Here is a 19,768-nt window from a genome sequence, read left to right on the forward strand (position 1 = left end):
TTTCTTCCCCACAGAAAGCAGTGGAGTTAATGTGCCTTGTTCCAAAACGCTGCAATGACATGATGAACCTGGGACGCCTGCAGGGCTTTGAGGTGAGCTCTCAAGAAGGCTTCTTAGCCCTCTCCCTTTGGAGCAGCAGGAGCCCAGGCTTCCCTTTGAAGCCTTGTGCCCACCCTCTCTGTCTCACTTGCTGTCTACGCCATTGTGCCTGCGCCCCTCTGGTTCATGGGCCTAGAAGATGCACCTATTTAGGGTTTCCAGCAATAGACCAGTCATAGGAGGTCAACCAAGCTGCAGTCAGAACTCCAAGGGGGGTGGAAAGACCCAAGATTCTTTATAGCCATGGACCTGCCAATGACCTCTTCCCTTTTCTTTCCTACTTGAGAAATGCTGGGAATGTGAGGGAGTGCAGGACTATGTGATGGGAGTAGAACTAGGGAGAAATGGAACACTTTTTTTTTTTCCTTTCCCTTTTTTCCCCTGGTTCTAATAAACAGGTCTGCCTAGTGGCTGGCTTTTTAGTTAAGTAGATGTTTAAAGCTCTAAAACCTCACATTTTATTCTTTGACAAAGAGAGTCAAGCCTTGGGGGAAACAGCTGGATGTACCCAGGATTTGGGTTTCAATTGAATATGCTAGTGTGCTAGGGCCTCCATAACCAGAATTAGTGTGCTAGGGTGGTCATAACCAGAGTACTGTAGACTTCAACAACAGAAATACATCATCTCACGTTTCTAGAAGCTGGAAATCTGAGATCAAGGGGTTGGCAAGGGTGGTTTCTTCTGAGCGCTGTGAGGAAAGGGCCCGTTCAGGCCTCCCTCCTTGGCTTGAGGATGGCCATCTTCATGTTCAGAGGGCATTCTTCCTGTGTCTTCAGATCATCTTCCTTCTGTACAGACCTCTGTGGAAATTTCCCTTTTTTATAAATGCATCAATCATTTGACTAGGGCCCACTGTAATGACCTCACTTCAACTTGTTTCCCTTTATAAAGACTCTGTCTTTCAATAAGGTTGCATTCTGAGGTACTGGGGGTTAAGACTTTAACATGCAACTTGGAGCGGGGATTCAGTTCAACCCAAAAAAATGAATCTCAAAAGAGCAAATTGGCTTTCCTGATTTAAGCTTAATAAGTGGCTGTTAGTTTATAGCCAAACTTCATTTGTTAACTAAACAGAGTTCAGTTCAGTTCAGTCGCTCAGTGGTGTCCGACTCTTTGTGACCCCATGAATCAAAGCACGCCAGGCCTCCCTGTCCATCACCAACTCCCGGAGTTCACTCAGACTCATGTCCATCGAGTCAGTGATGCCATCCAGCCATCTCATCCTCTGTCGTCCCCTTCTCCTCCTGCCCCCAATCCCTCCCAGCATCAGAGTCTTTTCCAATGAGTCAACTCTTCACATGAGGTGGCCAAAGTACTGGAGTTTCAGCTTTAGCATCATTCCTTCCAAAGAAATCCCAGGGCTGATCTCCTTCAGAATGGACTGGTTGGATCTCCTTGCAGTCCAAGGGACTCTCAAGAGTCTTCTCCAACACCACAGTTCAAAAGCATCAATTCTTCGGCGCTCAGCCTTCTTCACAGTCCAACTCTCACATCCACACATGGCTACTGGAAAAACCATAGCCTTGAATAGACAGACCTTAGTCGGCAAAGTAATGTCTCTGCTTTTGAATATGCTATCTAGGTTGGTCATAACTTTCCTTCCAAGGAGTAAGCATCTAATTTCATGGCTGCAGTCACCATCTACAATGATTTTGGAGCCCAAAAAAATAAAGTCTGACACTGTTGCCACTGTTTCCCCATCTTATTTCCCATGAAGTGATGGGACTAGATGCCATGATCTTCGTTTTCTGAATGTTGAGCTTTAAGCCAACTTTTTCACTCTCCACTTTCACTTTCATCAAGAGGCTTTTTAGTTCCTCTTCACTTTCTGCCATAAGGGTGGTGTCATCTGCATATCTGAGGTAATTGATATTTCTCCCGGCAATCTTGATTCCAGCTTGTGTTTCTTCCAGTCCAACGTTTCTCATGATGTCCTCTGCATATAAGTTAAACAAGCAGGGTGACAATATACAGCCTTGACGTACTCCTTTTCCTATTTGGAACCGGTCTGTTGTTTCATGTCCAGTTCTAACTGTTGCTTCCTGACCTGCATATAGGTTTCTCAAGAGACAGGTCAGGTGGTCTGGTATTCCCATCTCTTACAGAATTTTCCACAGTTTGTTGTGATCCACACAGTCAAAGGCTTTGGCGTAGTCAATAAAGCAGAAATAGATGTTTTTCTGGAACTCTCTTGCTTTTTCATGATCCAGCGGATGTTGACAATTTGATCTCTGGTTCCTCTGCCTTTTCTAAAACCAGCTTGAACGTCAGGGAGTTCACAGTTCACGTATTGCTGAAGCCTGGCTTGGAGAATTTTGAGCATTACTTTACTAGCGTGTGAGATGAGTTTAATTGTGCAGTAGTTTGAGCATTCTTTGGCATTGCCTTTCTTTGGAATTGGAATGAAAACTGCCCTTTTCCAGTCCTGTGGCCACTGCTGAGTTTTCCAAATTTGCTGGCATATTGAGTGCAGCACTTTCACAGCATCATCTTTCAGGATTTAAAATAGCTCAACTGGAATTCCCATCACCTCTACTAGCTTTGTTTGTAGTGATGCTTTCTAAGGCCCACTTGACTGCACATTCCAGGATGTCTGACTCTAGATGAGTGATCACACCATCATGATTATCTGGGTCATGAAGAATTTTTTTGTACAGTTCTTCTGTGTATTCTTGCCACTTCTTCTTAGTATCTTCTGCTTCTGTTAGGTCCAGACCATTTCTGTCCTTTATCGAGCCCATCTTTGCATGAAATGTTCCCTTGGTATCTCTAATTTTCTTGAAGAGATCTCTAGTCTTTCCCATTCTGTTGTTTTCCTCGATTTCTTTGCATTGATCACTGAAGAAGGCTTTCTTATCTCTTCTTGCTATTCTCTGGAACTCTGCATTCAGATGCTTATATCTTTCCTTTTGTCCTTTGCTTTTTGCTTCTATTCTTTTCACAGCTATTTGTAAGGCCTCTCCAGACAGCCATTTTGCTTTTTTGCATTTCTTTTTCTTGGGGATGGTCTTGATCCCTGTCTCCTGTACAATGTCATGAACCTCATTCCATAGTTCATCAGGCACTCTGTCTATCAGATCTAGTCCCTTAAATCTATTTCTCACTTCCACTGTATAACCATAAGGGATTTGATTTAGGTCATACCTGAATGGTCTAGCAGTTTTCCCTACTTTCTTCAATTTAAGTCTGAATTTGGTAATAAGGAGTTCATGATCTGAGCCACAGTCAGCTCTAGTCTTGTTTTTGTTGACTGTATAGAGCTTCTCCATCTTTGGCTGCAAAGAATATAATCAATCTGATTTCGGTGTTGACCATCTGGTGATGTCCATGTGTAGAGTCTTCTCTTGTGTTGTTGGAAGAGGGTGTTTACTATGACCAGTGCATTTTCTTGGCAAAACTCTATTAGTCTTTATCCTGCTTCATTTCGCATTCCAAGGCCAAATTTGCCTGTTACTCCAGGTGTTTCCTGACTTCCTACTTTTGCATTCCAGTCCCCTATAATGAAAAGGACATCTTTTTTGAGTGTTAGTTCTACAAGGTCTTGTAGGTCTTCATAGAACCGTTCAACTTCAGCTTCTTCAGTGTTACTGGTTGGGGCATAGACTTGGATTACCATGATATTGAATGGTTTGCCTTGGAAATGAACAGAGATCATTCTGTCGTTTTTGAGATTGCATCCAAGTACTGCATTTCGGACTCTTTTGTTGACCATGATGGCTACTCCATTTCTTCTGAGGGATTCCTGCCCTCAGTAGTAGATATAATGGTCATCTGAGTTAAATTCACCCATTCCAGTCCATTTTAGTTCACTGATTCCTAGAATGTCGACGTTCACTCTTGCCATCTCTTGTTTGACCACTTCCAACTAAAGACAGTCTATTTTAAATACTAATATGATAAAACTGAAACTAACACAGTTATTGACAGGTGCTTATAGTTGTTGTTGAACCCTTCAGAGAAAGATTTGGATTTTCTAATCCTGTTTCCCAGTAATCTTGTAACATTGCATTTTTCATTTTGGAAACAAGAGACTCTTCTTTCTGGCTAAACTATAATAAAATAGACATAAGGCGAACTGGTATATATGTGAGGTTAGGAAGTGTAATATTCAGGTTTGGGTTAATGAGTTCAATTCATGATGGTTTTGAGCCAAATTCTTTGGTCCTTTCTGCCCTTACGGCCCATCCTGCTGTCCCTGTCTGATTTTCATCACTTTGTTGTGATCGGGAACTATGTAGAGGGTCCTTTTTGCTCTTAATTTTTTTCACAGGTTCCTGTTCTCCACAGTAGGCCCGAGGTATTCGAGAAGAAGGGCCATGCATCAGAAATACATCTCAAGTTTTCACACGGTGTTTCTTAAGTCACACTGGATGACATTTTACACTTGTTTGCTTGGAATATGCCAGGTCTGAGGGTGTTCTGAACAAGCCAAATGATTCCTTTCACCCTTCACCCTTCATGTTCCCTGTGTTTTTCTGAGCAAGAGTCTGACTTGAATTTCTCTTGGTCTCTGGAGGAACTGAACTCTGACAGGAGGGGCATCCGATGTGCCTTCTGACCCACTCAGACTTCACAGGAACCATATTGTACATGGTCATGTGTCCACAGAAGGACATATACAGGAGGGTGGAATTATTTTCTTTTTGAAATCAACCACCACCATCTCCTTTTTTGATCAAGTCCTAGAGAGTCTGCTCTGCATTCCTTCTGCTAACTGGGAAGGACCGTTCCTTCTGAAGTGCATGGCTCTGGGGCAGGGAGAAGTTAACCCCTTCACTTGGATTCCCTCCCTTTTACATCCTTTAGCTTTCCCTTCAATGTTGGCAGAGCTATAACTCTTGGGTCAGGCTCTTATGTAATATTAATAGAGCTTTTAGAGCTGGTCACTGGCTTAATATTAACTTTGGACCAGGGTAGAGATAAGTCTGTTTGGCTGCTGACCTTGACAGTAAGGACCATGATCCAAGCAAAGGGCAGGCATTTCTCAGGAACATGAAAGGAAAATAGCTCGTGTGTTAGGTAATGTTTGGAAAAAGGCATCATGTGCAGAGAATAGCCCACATTTGCATTAAAGGACCAAAGTTGTCAGCTGAGAGTATAGTTTAGAGGCAGCGTTCTGGTCACTGTCTCAGATGGCAGCATCTTCTTGTTGCTGAACGGTATAAAAAGCAAGGCTCTCCAGTAGCGTCTATAAAGACTTGCTGGCTTGGGCTAGAGTCCCTTGAAAAATGTGACAGTATCTCTGAAAATCTGGTTAGAACTGGTAAACCAAATATGCTCTACCTCCTAGACTGGGTGTCAAGTGATCTGGCAACTGGAAACATTATAAGAAGGATTCCAGGACCCCCAAAAAATATCTACCAGCTTATAAAATAAGGGAACCTATTGATAGTACCTCAGCTGTACCTGCTGATCTGTAGCAGGAGATGAAGGCCTCAGAATTTCACCAGCCTGAAATAATAGAAGAGAGAGGTCCAACTCATTGGGGGTGTGTGTGTGTGTGTGTGTGTGTGTGTGTGTGTGTGTGTTCCTACCTCCATCATTTCCCTGGGGTGTGTGTGTGTGTGTGTGTGTGTTCCTACCTCCATCATTTCCCTGGGTGTGTGTGTGTGTGTGTGTGTGTGTTCCTACCTCCATCATTTCCCTGGGGGGTGTGTGTGTGTGTGTGTGTTGTGTGTGTGTGTGTGTGTTCCTACCTCCATCATTTCCCTGACCCTAGATTGGTTCTAGGTCCATGGCTATGAGAGTACCCAAGGTCTTCTCACAAGGGCCAGGCAGGCATACCTCTCAGTGGCACACTTTCTCCAAGGACAGCAAAACCGTTCCAGCTCCAGCATCACCTACTTTCTGTTTTCCTTTTACTAAAAGAAATAAGGGCTAGGACAATTCCTGAACATCTTTTTAGCTAATAATTTTATCTTCTTTCTGGCATTTTCCCTGAACTGCTTCTTCGTGGTTCTGTAGCCATCGTTCCCTTCCGTCTGGGGCCCTATGAGAAGGAAGGTGGCCACAGTCTACCCTAAATGGGCCCTGATTCAGTCTCTTAATAGAACCTGAGGCTTGTGCTGTTGAGTTTGTTGTCCATGTCCCCAGAGGGGGAGGTTCTGTTACCCAGGGGGGCTAGGGTCATCTCCCTGTCTTTCACTTACTTCATTCCAGCCCTTCTTCCCATCAGGGGACCCTGACTGCTCAGGGCAAGCTGCTACAGCAGGACACATTCTACGTGATTGAGCTGGATGCTGGCATGCAGTCGCGGACCAAGGAGAGGCGTGTGTTCCTCTTTGAGCAAATCGTCATCTTCAGTGAACTGCTCAGGAAGGGATCCCTCACCCCAGGCTACATGTTCAAAAAGAGCATCAAGGTGAGGATCCAGGCGAGGATGAGGAAGGGCAAGGAAGAACCACATTGGGGGAGCTGCTTTCCAAAGACAAGGCACTGGCATGAGTTAGGATCCAGAACGTTGAAGATCTTTTGGGCATGTAGCCTTCAGGCTTGAAGGTCGATTATCGTGAGAAAAAGTAACAGCTTGGCACCAGTCTCTAAGGTGATCGTGTGGGTTCTCCAAGATCGTGTTGCTCACTCAAAAGCAGAAACAGAAGTATTTAAGGTGTTAGGGCCAGGGCACATTTTTGGAAACATATGAAATAAAAGCTTGAAGGAACTGTAATATGTTGTTGATATTTTAAAGCCACTTAGATATGTAAAGGATCCCCTTGGTTTCTTCCAGATGAACTACTTGGTCCTGGAGGAGAACGTGGACAGTGACCCCTGCAAGTTTGCGCTTCTGAACAGGGAGACTTCAGAAAGGGTCATTCTGCAAGCCGCCAATGCTGACATCCAGCAGGCCTGGGTGCAGGACATCAACCAAGTCTTAGAAACACAGCGCGACTTCTTAAATGGTAGGCACTGGGTCTGGCTTCTAGGCAGGCCATTTTCAGGGAACCTCACACCCCTAAGCCCCCTTGGTGAGTTATGAGCCTTGATCACATTTACATGCATTCCAACCTTGTAGTTTTCAGAAACACTTTGTGTAGAATTTTTCTGAACCCAAATATACAAGTGGGCAGACAGGGCATGATAAAGAAGGCCATGTTTCCAAAAGAAGAGATAATCTCTTACAGCCTTGGCACAGAAGTAGTGCCTTGTAGCCACCATTACCAGCTGGTAATAATTGGGGCCAAAATCTGAAATGAGCACATTCTCTTTGTCTCAGGGGCCAGCTATCAGTGATGTATATTTTTCCATTTGGCAGTTAATGGCTGGTGATCTCAGAGGTTCTCTAGTGTTATCTAGAGATAATTGGAAGTTTGGCAGATCAGCTCAAATCCCTCTCTGCTCCCAACAGAGGTGATTGCTAACTCTAAATTTCAGGAATACCTTGAAGCTTCCCAGAACCAATAGTCACTTACACAGAGAATGACATTCTCTATAGACTTACAGGAGTACTGTGTGGCCATATGTGTTCCCATGGTTACACACACACATCCAACCCTTCAGCGTATCACTTTTTCTAGTCTAGAATCTGGTCTCTTTTCAAATGATGCACATAGAGCAATTGCTGGGTGTCTAGCATGGACTGAATACTGTGGGGAGAGACTAGGGGTGATGAACCTTGGGGAAGTCATGACGTGTCGCTGGGCCTTGGTTGGCTCTTTTTGTGAACCATCTACTTTGCAGCTTTGGAAGCAGGAAAACACAGCACACCTCCCATAGAGAGCATCATTCTCTGTGTAGCCCCTGTTATCTCCAGATAACTCCAGAGAGCCTGTGAGATCATCAGGTATCAATTGTACACCATGGTAAGGGATTTAGCACATTATATTTATTTTAAAACAAATAACATGAGATTATATAGTAGAATGCCTTGATTTTTTAAGATAGAAAATGAGACTTCAAGGCTTCCCAGGTGGCTCAGTGGTAAATAATTCTCCTGCAGTTCAGGAGATATGGGTTCAATCCCTGGGTCAGAAGATCCCCTGAAGAAGGAAATGGTAACTCACTCCAGTATTCTTGCCTGGAGAATTCCATAGAGAGAGGAGCCTGACAGACTACAGTCCATGGGGTCGCAAAGAGTTGGACATGACTTAGCAATTAAAACAACATGAGACTTTAAAGCAATTTTACAGACAGAGTTTGGGCCATGCCCCTGGTCTCCCAACTGTAGAACAATTCGGTAAAAAAAAAAAAAAAAAAAAAGATTAAACTATGTGATCTCTAGGGTTCTTTCTAATTCTAAAGAATCTAAAATTAAACACCAGCCCAGCCCTGAGGGATAGTACTGAAAGCTGTATATTGTTCACAGCTTTTGAATATACAACGTTGATTTAATGCTTATGTGGATAAAGTAATGTTAAGCAAAAATGTGTGAAATATAAAAAACATTCATTAAATTGCATTCAATTAGGAATTTCTAATAGATTCTAAGTTGGAAATGAAGTTGCTAAGTTCATCAATTCAGGACAAAAGAATAGTAAAGTAGGACAATAAATTGAAACTGTAGGTAACAGAGTACTAATAATGGCTCCCACCCATATATTGAGTCCTTTATCTGTGTGGGACACAGTGCTGAGCATTTCACATATTATCACACTGTATTTTTCAGATGAGGAAGAGGAAGCTCAGAGAGGTAAATAAACTGGTCCCAAGTCAGAAAACCAGTAGGTGCTAGAATAAGAACTTGAACTAAGAGCTGTGTAACTTAAAATCAGGTTCTTAACCCCAAAACTGCAGTATAGTTGCTAGTGGTAGGGCATACATTCGTCTATGAACTCCCCAGAAAACAAAACAAAAAAACAGGGTCAGGTATAAGACACTATCTGTCAGCCAGATACAAATCCAATCCAAAGATGCACAACTTTCCTAATCCTAAAACTTAAGTTATGCAGATTGAGGCTGGTAGAAGAAGTCTTTCTGTGGAACTTATTTAAGAAGATATGCCATTTTCAAACACTTCAGCATAATTATTGCATATAATCAAAATAAAACCCCAGCTCCATGAGAATAGATATTGATTCATCAAGTCAGTTTGCTGCGGTCTGCTTCACAGCTGTCTTACTATCTGCTTCAGATTTGGAACGGTACTTCTTTGACCATAGTCACTTATCCAGACTTGTATTGATACCTGGTTCCAAGAAAACTTTTCCCCAATTATAGTGAGTTATGAAGCTATTACTGAACTCAGTTCTCAATGCTTAAATATTTACTGTTCTCCAGGGAGAAAGGTCGAGGTCTGGTAGCAGCCCGTGCTGCACTTACACACTCAGAAGACAAAGGACGTGATGATGGACTGGAGCCAGGCTTTTAGTTACAGACACATGTGCAGGCACCTCAGAGTCAGCCTTCCCGTCCTGAGGCCTCAGATGGAAAGGAAATATGGACCGTGTGTTGAGTCCTGTTAAAGTACATACCTATTACTATAGAAATATCCTCATCATGGAAAGTTCTCTGGGCCTCAGCCATTAACCCAATTAAATATTTGTTACCGTGAACACTGATAGAAACAACATAATCAGGCCAGCCTTGAAGTCACTGTTAGAGAATTTGACCTGTGTGGTTTTTACCTGCTATACCTCTTTACTACTCAGACCCTGGAACTTTATCATTTTAACCTCAGGAAAACAAAGTTCATCTCTTTCCCTTCAAGATAGCTTTCCCCTATCTCCTGAGTTCCCACTCTGTCTTTCACAAAGCCTTCACCTCATGAGCCTCCAAGTCCTCGTGGGATTTCCAAAGCTGAGAGTAACAGTCTGCTCTTTCCCTGCAGCCCTCCAGTCACCCATTGAGTATCAGCGGAAAGAAAGGAGCACAGCCGTGATGAGGTCCCAGCCTGCTAGGGTTCCCCAAGCCAGCCCCAGGCCCTACTCCTCCATCCCCGTGGGCTCCGAGAAGCCCCCAAAGGGCTCCAGCTATAACCCGCCTCTGCCACCCCTGAAGATATCTACCTCCAATGGCAGTCCAGGGTTTGACTACCACCAGGCCGGGGACAAGTTTGAGGCCAGCAAGGTAAGTGATGGCCCATCACCTCCACCCTCACCCTCCTTGAGGGCACAACCTCTGTTCTTACTTCATAAAGTAGCATCTTTTTATGCTGATTGTTTTAGCAGGAAGAATCCACTAAATAGCTTCTAGTCTCAATTATGTCTCTTCCTTCTCTGAAAAACTGAGTGAGCAAGGCCAGTTTCCCCCAGGTTCAGACACTCTGTGTTGAAGGGCTATTGTTGCCATCTGCAGAAACGCTGTAGGTAGTATTGTAGTAGCAATTATGATTTGAGGCAAATAGAGGAGTTGTGAGGTGGATCACCTAAAAGTCGCAACTCTAGGGTTTGACAACTTGAAGAGATTGCCCTTTCTAAAAATGAGCTCCTGAAGCAAGCCCACAGCTCTTCACCACCCATAGGCTGATGCAGCAAGGGGGTGCTGCCCATTGATGTGTAACTGTGGAAGCTACCCTTGGATTAGGCATTTATCGCAGATAATCCACAATTCAAACATTGTCATGAGGATTGTCATCAATGTACACAGCTGTGTTGACCACACAAAGTAGTAGAAATGACAGTGAATGGGAAAAGTGCTAGATCAGGAGTTAGGCTATCTGGTTTCCATTCCAAATTCTGCAGCTCAGAACTTTGTGTCTTGCATTAGAACCTCAGTGGGTTACTTAATCTCATCAGGCCTCCATTTCCTCAATGGGTCTATGAATAGGAATGTCTACATTTTTGACCTATATGTTTTTACCTTATAGTTTTATTTTTCTTACCCAAATTATTAGATGATACTGATTTTTTTTTTCCAACCACACTGCACAGCTTGTGGGACCTTAGTTCCCCAACCAGGGATTGAACCCAGACCCTGGGCAGTGAAAGCATCAAGGAATTTCCAATTTATTTTTTTAACTATTGATGACCAAGTTCAATTCTGTGTTAGAGTAACTATACTGACCTATTTTATCACCTGGAAGTGATTTCATCTTAAAATCCCTCGCCCTTGTGAGTAAGTTGAAGTCACATTAATTTGCTGAAGAATTTCTGGCTCTCACCATGCTGTGAGGCAACCAGGCATCCATGGAAACTGCAGGTCTGTCTTGAAGTAGCTTCCCGGTGCAGAGTCACGTGAAAAAGTCATGGGGGCAGGATCTTTCATATTAATGAGTACCGGCTCGGGGGGTGGAGCTGGGGGTCTGGAGGAGTTCTGTTCCCACAGTGGTTGGGTCAGGATAAGTCATGGCCTGGCCTTTGAATTGGGCAAATGTCTCACTGTTACTTCTGTCTCAAAGAGGGTCAGAATGTAGAGTAAGACCAATGCTTTTTCAAAAGGAAGAAAAAAAAATGTATCAAAGAGCCTGTGTTCTTTTTACTGGGAGGTTGTGACCACTGACCTGACCTTTGCCCAGGTGTTTACATATGTCTGTACCTTTGCCACACTCTTCCTCCCATGGAGGATGCTGGCAGGAAGGTGCATGCTAAGGAGGGATTTCCACGCGGAAGGCATGTTTAGTCCTTTCCCTACGGCTGAGCAGTATCTCCACCTTTACACCCTCAATTATAGTATTAATGAAACATTGCCTTAAAATACATTCTCAGATCCCGTGTATGAGTATAATTTCATTTCTCAAGATAATTTCTGCCTGCTATTTACCTTGCTAGTAGGAAGACTGGCTTTTAACCACACAAGGGTGCAGAGCAAGCATGTGTGAACCAGCCTTCCTGTATCTGTGTCCCTTTCACTTTGTCTCCTCGCAGAGTGACCTGGGAGGCTGCAATGGGGCCTCATCCATGGCCGTGATCAAAGATTATTATGCACTGAAGGAGAATGAAATCTGTGTGAGCCAAGGTGAGGTGGTCCAGGTCCTCGCCGTCAACCAGCAGAACATGTGCCTGGTGTACCAGCCCGCCAGCGACCACTCCCCTGCCGCTGAGGGCTGGGTCCCTGGCAGCATCCTGGCGCCCCTCACCAAAGCCACGGCAGCCACAGAAAATAGTGACGGGAGCATCAAGTAAGTGCCTCGTTGGCGTCCCCGGGAGAGGAGTATGTGGATCTAAAAAAAATTTCGAAACAAAGAACACAAAAATGCAAACACATGATAGGGAGTTCCTGCTGCTTATTCACGACAGCGCCAGCGGAACCAAGGTCTGAGTGCTGGACCCACATGCAGCAGGGGGCATCGGGGCTGGATTGTTCAGTTTTTTCTTTGGTGGTGGTGGTAACAGCAGTGGTTTTCTTTCCTTTTCATTTATAATTTTCTGTTTTGTTTTTTTTCTTTTCTCCCCATCACCCCCTTGTTAAGAAAAGAACCGTACTGAAACCCTAGGTGACAAAAGGCATGCCTCCTGTTGCTCCATTTGACCCACCACAGGATTCACTGGACTGGACTTCTATTTATATTGTATTAAGTTACTGATATACACACACACACACACACACACACACACATATATATATATATATATTATTTTTTGATTGACTCCAAAAAATTACCTTAGCACAAATGCCAGACCTGCATAGGTCAGAGGCCTGCTGCTTCTCCCAGGAGAGGGGGAACTTTTTGGTTGTCTATGGAAATTCCTGTGTACAGATTGTAACTTTTTTTTCTAATTTTCCCCCTCCCCTGTCACTTTAATATATGTTCATGGTCATTTGTAAGATATTTCTTTTCCTCATTTTGGTTGCGAAGGCTCTTCCAAACACATTCCTGTATAAAGTATTTTGCACTATTTAAAGAAACCCATGTGGATGAAGTCAGGCTGTGCAATATAATGGAGAGTCACAATGTTCATCATTGTACCTGTAATGTAACTAATAATTTTAAATGTATTATTTTAAATATGTAAAATAAATTTTTACCATGAGCATGTCTTTATGAGGTTAAAACTAGTGGACCCTTTTTCCTCATTGCACTGTTCTGGAACTTTTAAATGCACAAATGATTATTCTTCTTCTTCCTCTTCTTTTTTTTTTTTTCTTTAAGAGTTGGTTGAATGCATTGGCAATTTTTTCCTAAACAAAAAGTGCCTTTACCACCAGAGATCCAACCCTAGCCTTCCCTTCTAAACAGCCCCTGTAGGTTCTCTGTAACCTCTGAGATGAGGAATGATGCCGCTCGGATGCTGCCCAACTGGGTGACCTGGTGGTGCTGATGTGAATCAGTGGCTAGTGTAGAAGGTGGTGGGGTGGCTCGCATCCCCCACTGCGCTCCACGCTGAGTGGTCACCGGCGCCCAGGGAGGAACTCGCACAGGATACTTGAGCGGCAACACCAGCAGAGCTGTACCTCCTTGGTGCTTTCTCTGGCTCAGGAGACAGGTTGCTGACCCCACCCTGGCCTTTCCAGGTAACCATAGGCCCAGCTGGAAATCAGCAGCAACCCCTAAAGGGCAATTGACCCCATTCATCTTATCCTTTAGATATTTGGTTTCAGAAGCCTTGGAAATAAAGGCCCTCACAGCATTCAGGTTCTTATTAATCAGTGACTTACAGCAGTAGCTAACTCATAATGAGTTGTGATCTAAATATCCAGGCACTCAGAACTTCTCCCTTCTCACCTTCACATCTTCTGTTCACATTTCACACCTTCCACGGGAAGACTGGTAGGAAGGGTGTCAAACTAGGCAAAAGAGAGCAGATTCAACTACCAATTGCTCATTTGATTCCTTATCAGCAGTTCTTGCTCAAGGGTTAGTGGGAGTGGAACAGAGCAATGGACTGAAAGCGGTTGTCACTATTTATCAGTGAAGGACACTCATTGCACCCTCCCCAGGGCTGCTGTGGCCACAAGTGTCAAGCTGGTTGTGATGCCTACAGGATAAATGTCACTGAAATGTCTCTGTTTCCACATCAATCCCTGGGCTTGTGGCCAAGAGATGGAAGATCCCCAGACCGTGATGACGCCTTCTTCTGGGAAAAAGAATAGTGAAATTAAGTGTGTTCTGCCTCTTGTACTATTTCGTGTCTGCTTCTCAACATTGCTTGCAGCATTTCTAGTTTCAGGGTTGTGATAAACATAGGAACGCACCCCCATGCTCACGCACACACACACGGTACTGGCTGCCCTAGGAGTCTTTTCAGCAGGAACCTCTGACTCAAGATGTTCTCAGAATGAGCAGGAACTTTGCTTTGGGGGTAAAGATAGGGGATTAAAGTCTGGAGTTAAGGTGATATTACCTGAAGTTAGTTTCTGTGACCAGTTCTCACTCGGAAACAACTGTTGAAGTGAACAGCTGGTATGCAAGGGATCCCAGGGAGCCTGCCAATTTAGGAGATATAAGAGAACGTCTGGCCAGGAGATTCTTTCTTGCCTTTTGTGGGAGCTGCTTTCCAAAAAAAAAAAAAAAAGAGGCCATGAATATTATCACTCTTTCCTGCTCAGAAAGTAGATTGCTAAACCTCCATGTTTGTGATGAATATTTTGAGCACATCTTCCCCAAAACATCCTAAAATCCCTGACATTTGTGGAGTTTTCTGGAGGAGATGCTATGTATTTTGGGGCATCCTCCTTCCTCCTAAATTTCACAGGTCTCTTTCTCTCTCCCTTGTCTCCCTAATGAAAGCTCTGTTAATTGAGCTTTGTCTGTATAGGCCTAAACTTGATAAGGAGACACTGGAGAGAGGCCAGCCTCACTTACTCCAGACACGATAGAATGTCATCCAAACTGTGACCACATCTGAAACTGATGATGCTTGCCCAGGTCCGCGATGCTGTTTGTGACTTGACTTTTGATGTCTTTGTCTTTGAGTTGTGGCATATGTGGAACTCAAGAGCTCTGCACTAGCCTCTCTTTACAGGTCTATGAAGAAATAGCTCCAAACCCCCTAGTGAGAAGAAAGAAGTTAGGATAGTGTGAAAGGGCATTGTTACTCACCTCCTGAGAGCACATGTTGAGTCTTCTCCCAACAGGAAAATTCTAAGACCTCTCAGTGGTTGACAGAGCCCTGTATTCACAGACATGGTATAATGTGGAGAACATCAACCCTTCATCCTAACTCCTCCAGATAAATGAGTGGCACTCACCAGTCTATTAAGCCAATGCCCTAGAACTTCTATCTGTACTACACAGTGTTTGAGACTGGCCGCAGCGCAAATACAAACAATGAGATGGAAACCTCATTATCATGCTCTTGGGTCTCTGTGTCTGATCCTGGGAAAGTGCCTTACACACTATAGACTATACCTCCCTTATATTTCCTATTTGACTCCCCACCCCAGTCCTCCCATCCACCATACCCTTCAGGAAGGGAATTCCTAAGTCCTCTAAGCCCTCATCAATATATAAAAATGTCCCTCAGTAAATTATTAATAACTCCATTCTCATTTTTCCCTCCAATGCTGCAACCAGCCTCGCACATCTATTGGGAGGGGTCAAAGTTCATCCTCACTCACTTCCTGTTGGAAGTAAGATCCACTGCCAGCCTCTACCACAGGAGCTGGTGTGCAGGTTTGGGGCCTCTGCAGCCAGGGCTTCGCTGGAGTGCCTCACTTGCTGACTCAGCAGAGGGTGGCAGTCCCACCCACCACCTCACTCTGCCTTGACCTACCATTTTGATTGGTGCATTTTTTGGTACAACAGGAAGTCATGTTCATGGCATACTCTACGCATGAGAAAGCGGGCAGAAGTGGAGAACACGGGTAAAAATGAAGCCACAGGGCCTCGTAAACCCAAGGATATTCTGGGCAACAAAGTCTCTGTTAAAGTGAGTAAGGTATTCCGGAACTGTGTCCAACCTCTCATCTACCCCCACCCTGCAGCATTCTCACAAGGAGACTTGGGTGGATGGGGACCAGAGGGGAAGTAGTTTAGTAGGATTTTGCATGCGAGATCAATTTATTTTTTATTTTTTATTTCTCCTGGCAACTTCGATTCAAATAAGTAAGTATCTCTTTTTTTCTTTTATACCTTCCTTATACTATGCAGATGTTTTATAGCAAAATTATCTGCAGTATTATTTATTCTCTTAGAAATGCAAGATGCTTGATTCATAGTAAAGTTCTCAAAGTCACCCATTCAGTGTCTTGGGTTTAAAAATACATGCAAGGTAAAGAGATTAGAGCTGTTTTCCAAACCTCCAACCCTTTGAAGTCTGAGGTTTGGAATGTAAGGGCTACTGTGTCCTTGGTAAAATTTCATTTCTTTTCCCCAGAATTCAGACATCACCTTCAGGCCTATGCCTGGGCAGAGAAGGGAAGCATGTTGATAAAACCCAAGCTATTGCTCTGTAATAACCCAGCTATGATAATGAACTCCCTGATTCTAAGCTTCGGCAGATCCTTGTTGTACCCCATCTTGAAATGATGTGATCTCTTTTCTTTGTTTTGGGCCCTCAGAAAAGATCTGCCTCTGGACAATGGAAATTAGATTGCTGATGTGTAATATTGTGCTAATGTGTATTATCTACCTGAGTCTTCCTGAGAAAAATAAGAACAGTCAAAACCCATTCTAATGTCCTTCTTGGGGAAAAGAAATTACACTGTCTCCCTCACCCTCGCCTGGGAAGTCCAGCCTCACAGAAGACACCAGCTGAAAGTAGACAGCACTCACGCTTCATTTGGCTGCTTCCATTGCTGTTTCCTGGGAGATGAGCGGCTCTCCCTGGAAAGAGCACGCTGCCGCCCCAGGTGGCCCGCACCCACCTCGACAGCACCGGGCTCCTCTCTGCCCACTTTCCCATTGTTCACGCTTCTCTTAAGTTCTCCCCGCTCTCTAGCCAAAGCTGCCTGTGTTCTAACTGTGTTCTCTTTCTTCCCCCACCTCATGCTGCCCGTCAAGGAGACCAACAGTTCCGAGGAGTCAGAGTGTGATGATCTTGACCCTAACACTAGCATGGAGGTAGAAGCAGCTATTGTCGTCCTCTTTACTACAATGATTGTCTCTTTTGGTGTGTTCTGTAACAGTGACCTTGCTCAAGTGACCAGCCAGTCAAGGATACACGGTGATATTAGGGCATTTCTGGGTGTCCCATCCAACTTATAAAAAAGAAAACAAAACTGAATTCAGTTTAATTTAAATTAAAAAAAAAAAAAACCTCTTCCTAGATGCCTTTTTAAAAACTTCTGGTTCCCTTGAATGCTTGCTTATTATTTTCTTCTTTAGACAATTTTGGCTTTGTGTAGAAAATCTCCAGCTTCATAATGGGAGACTTGGAAAACATTTTTTCATGGAAAATAGCTTTATAAATAGTGACTGGTTCTCAATTAAAGAGAAGAACCCCCTTTTTTTTTTTAGTTCTCCTTGCTCCCTTTTCCCTTTTTGCTTTCCCTTTTTCCTTTCCCCTTTATGTTCTTTTTCTTCTGGGACTAATTCCTCCCTGAAGGCACCAGTAAAATCAGGGATTAGGTGTGGTTTGTGGGATGACCTGGCCCCCGGTCATTGTGTATAGCTGGCAGATAGCAAATGAGGAGTGATCGCAGCAACTCCAGAACCTGCTCTTCCCCAGCCACCAGGGCTCCTGGGCAGTAGCTGCACCTGTCATGAAGGAAAAGAGCCTTGGGAACAGCCTGCCTCCTATAGGCCTTGCTGAGTCCTTTCTAGAGATAAGGAGGCTGAAACCCAGCTCAGGGGCCTTTCTCATACCACAGGGTTACAGGAATGTGGGAGAGAAACCAACATCTTCACCAGCAAGAACATCCAATCAACTTCAACTCCTTCTAGGCCAGGAACTCTTTGGGATTATAGAATTAGGGCTTTCACATGGCTCACTACTGACAAGCATCATAAATTTACAAACCCTAGAGAATTGGAGCAAATGGCTTTCCTGCCATTTTGTCGTTCCCAGTAAATTGAAATATTTTCCTCCAAATCTGTGCCCACATCCCTGATAATGGATAAAAGTTTGAGAGTTCTTCTGTGCATAAAATGTAGAATGTATTTTTTAAAACTTTTCCTTTTTATAGCCCTATGTTTTTCACTTAACTAAATGGATCTTTATTATTCTAATTTGACCTAATTCCAAAGAAAGCCACCACCATATGATGACAACCAGCACAAAAGCCGAGGAAAACCACATGACTCTAAGAGGGATAAGTCAGTGGTGGAAGATGGCAGCTGAATTCAACCAAGCCAGAGACTAGTGGTTGAAAGTGAGAGATCTGTCTGGAGAAAACAGTCCCCTGTGGCTGCAGGTGTTGCCACAGAGCTAAATCTGGCAGGTGTAGGCCAGTCCGGTGCTCCCCTGTTGGGTATCTTAGAGAGTGAGGAAGGTGGGGGAAATTTCTGGCTCTGCTTTCCTTGCATTTCACAAGACAAGCACCAACTCCTGGGGAGCTCACACCTGTCAGCTCGAGATATGCCTCATAGCACCTCTATCTCCAGACCTCAGTGTTGCTGGCATGTCCTGAAAATGTCATCTGCAAATACCTGGAGGGAGCGGGGAGAGCCAGGTATCTGCGTTCTACAAGGCAATTTGGGACGTTTCTCAGCTCTGGTGGACTAGGGGGAGAAGAATGACTTTCCTTCTCTGCTCTTTAGAGGAAGAATTGGGCACAGGTAGGTGTGGGACCAGGTGACCTTCTCATGGGTCAACACTGAGAAGGCTGACTGATGTAGTTAATACTCTGTTCTGTGTTTAAATGAGCAAAAGCTTGCAAGTGTGCATGTCTTAGCCTTGCTTTGTGAATTGCACACATTTCTTGGGTTCTTGTTCATCCAAGGCTTCACATGAGCTTGAGCACCGGGAGGTGCTGTGGTTGCATGAGGAAACATGTTAGGATGTCAATGCTGATATAAAGAAAGCCAAAAATTGTATTGATGCATGTATGAAGTTTTCAGATGAAATAGTTGAGGTAGAACTGGAACTCTTGAAGGAGTTGGAAGCTGCAAATATTCTGGTTAATCAAGTTTTCTGTAGTAGAAGTGCCTGCAGCCCTCGTACATTCACGTGGATCCTTGTCGGAATTATCGGGCGCTTCTAAACTGTGTTGCTATGTTGATATTAACTCTGAGCACAGAATCAGGTGCTGAGGGAAAGCAGGCATCATAGCACTGTTAGCGTTTTCAGACGCAGAGGACAAATAAGATATACAAAGTTAACCTATTCAATATGAGTTGAGAATTTTCTCAAGGGGTAGGTATAGGTAGCACTTTATTGCAATGTCCCTTGCAGAAGAAAATGGCTTGGGGGTGCCTACTGAAAAGAGCTATATGTTAAAGACCAGGTTTGAGAAATATATGGGCTGTCCACCTCATAAAGGACTCTTGCTGTTAAATTGAGAGCTTTGGGCATCATTTCCAGGCCCAGTCTGGCCCCAGGCTTTTGCACCTGATGACCGTAATAGGTGTGGTCTCATTGGAAGTGTGTCCCTGTGCCCCCCTGAGCTGAGCTGCAATTCCTATGACCTCTGCTAAGATCCCCTGGGCCTGAGCCCCCTCAGCGGACACCCACTCCACACACCCTGTGCACTGCTCAGTGTGAGATCTCTGAATGCTAAGTCCTGCCCTGCTGACTGCCCATCCTTGACCTGATACCAGCATGTTGATTCCAAGCCTAGTCATGTATAGGCTCTTATCTCCTGCCTCTGCACGAATATAATTTCCAGAGCACTCTTTATTCATTCTCAATTAGTGGGTTGAAGGGTTCCTTCAAGGGGCAGTTTTCTGGGATCTCTGCTTTCACATTAGCTGATTGCTGCCCTCATGGCAGGCATACGTCCTAACATACAATTTTAGGGAGACATATAGGCACA

The 19,768-nt window shown here is 44.1% G+C and overlaps 1 protein-coding gene across 14 annotated transcripts in view; it reads left to right on the forward strand.

The window, feature by feature from the left end:
• KALRN (kalirin RhoGEF kinase) overlaps positions 1 to 19,768 on the forward strand; it is a 695,559-nt gene that overhangs the window by 640,597 nt on the left and 35,194 nt on the right. For 9 of the 14 annotated variants that reach the window (XM_069555992.1, XM_069555980.1, XM_069556000.1 and 6 more), the window contains 7 exons: positions 15 to 92; positions 6,276 to 6,461; positions 6,828 to 6,999; positions 9,864 to 10,102; positions 11,839 to 12,092; positions 15,660 to 15,783; positions 16,857 to 16,916. In XM_069555992.1, coding sequence (XP_069412093.1) covers positions 15 to 92; positions 6,276 to 6,461; positions 6,828 to 6,999; positions 9,864 to 10,102; positions 11,839 to 12,092; positions 15,660 to 15,783; positions 16,857 to 16,916 — 1,113 coding nt within the window. Of the gene's footprint in view, positions 1 to 14; positions 93 to 6,275; positions 6,462 to 6,827; positions 7,000 to 9,863; positions 10,103 to 11,838; positions 12,097 to 15,659; positions 15,784 to 16,856; positions 16,917 to 19,768 lie in introns of those variants that run through there. The other 5 variants (XM_069556090.1, XM_069556092.1, XM_069556086.1 and 2 more) reach the window with 2 other exon arrangements.

This window comes from Ovis canadensis, chromosome 1 (assembly GCF_042477335.2).
Source record: "Ovis canadensis isolate MfBH-ARS-UI-01 breed Bighorn chromosome 1, ARS-UI_OviCan_v2, whole genome shotgun sequence".
NCBI lineage: Eukaryota > Metazoa > Chordata > Mammalia > Artiodactyla > Bovidae > Ovis > Ovis canadensis.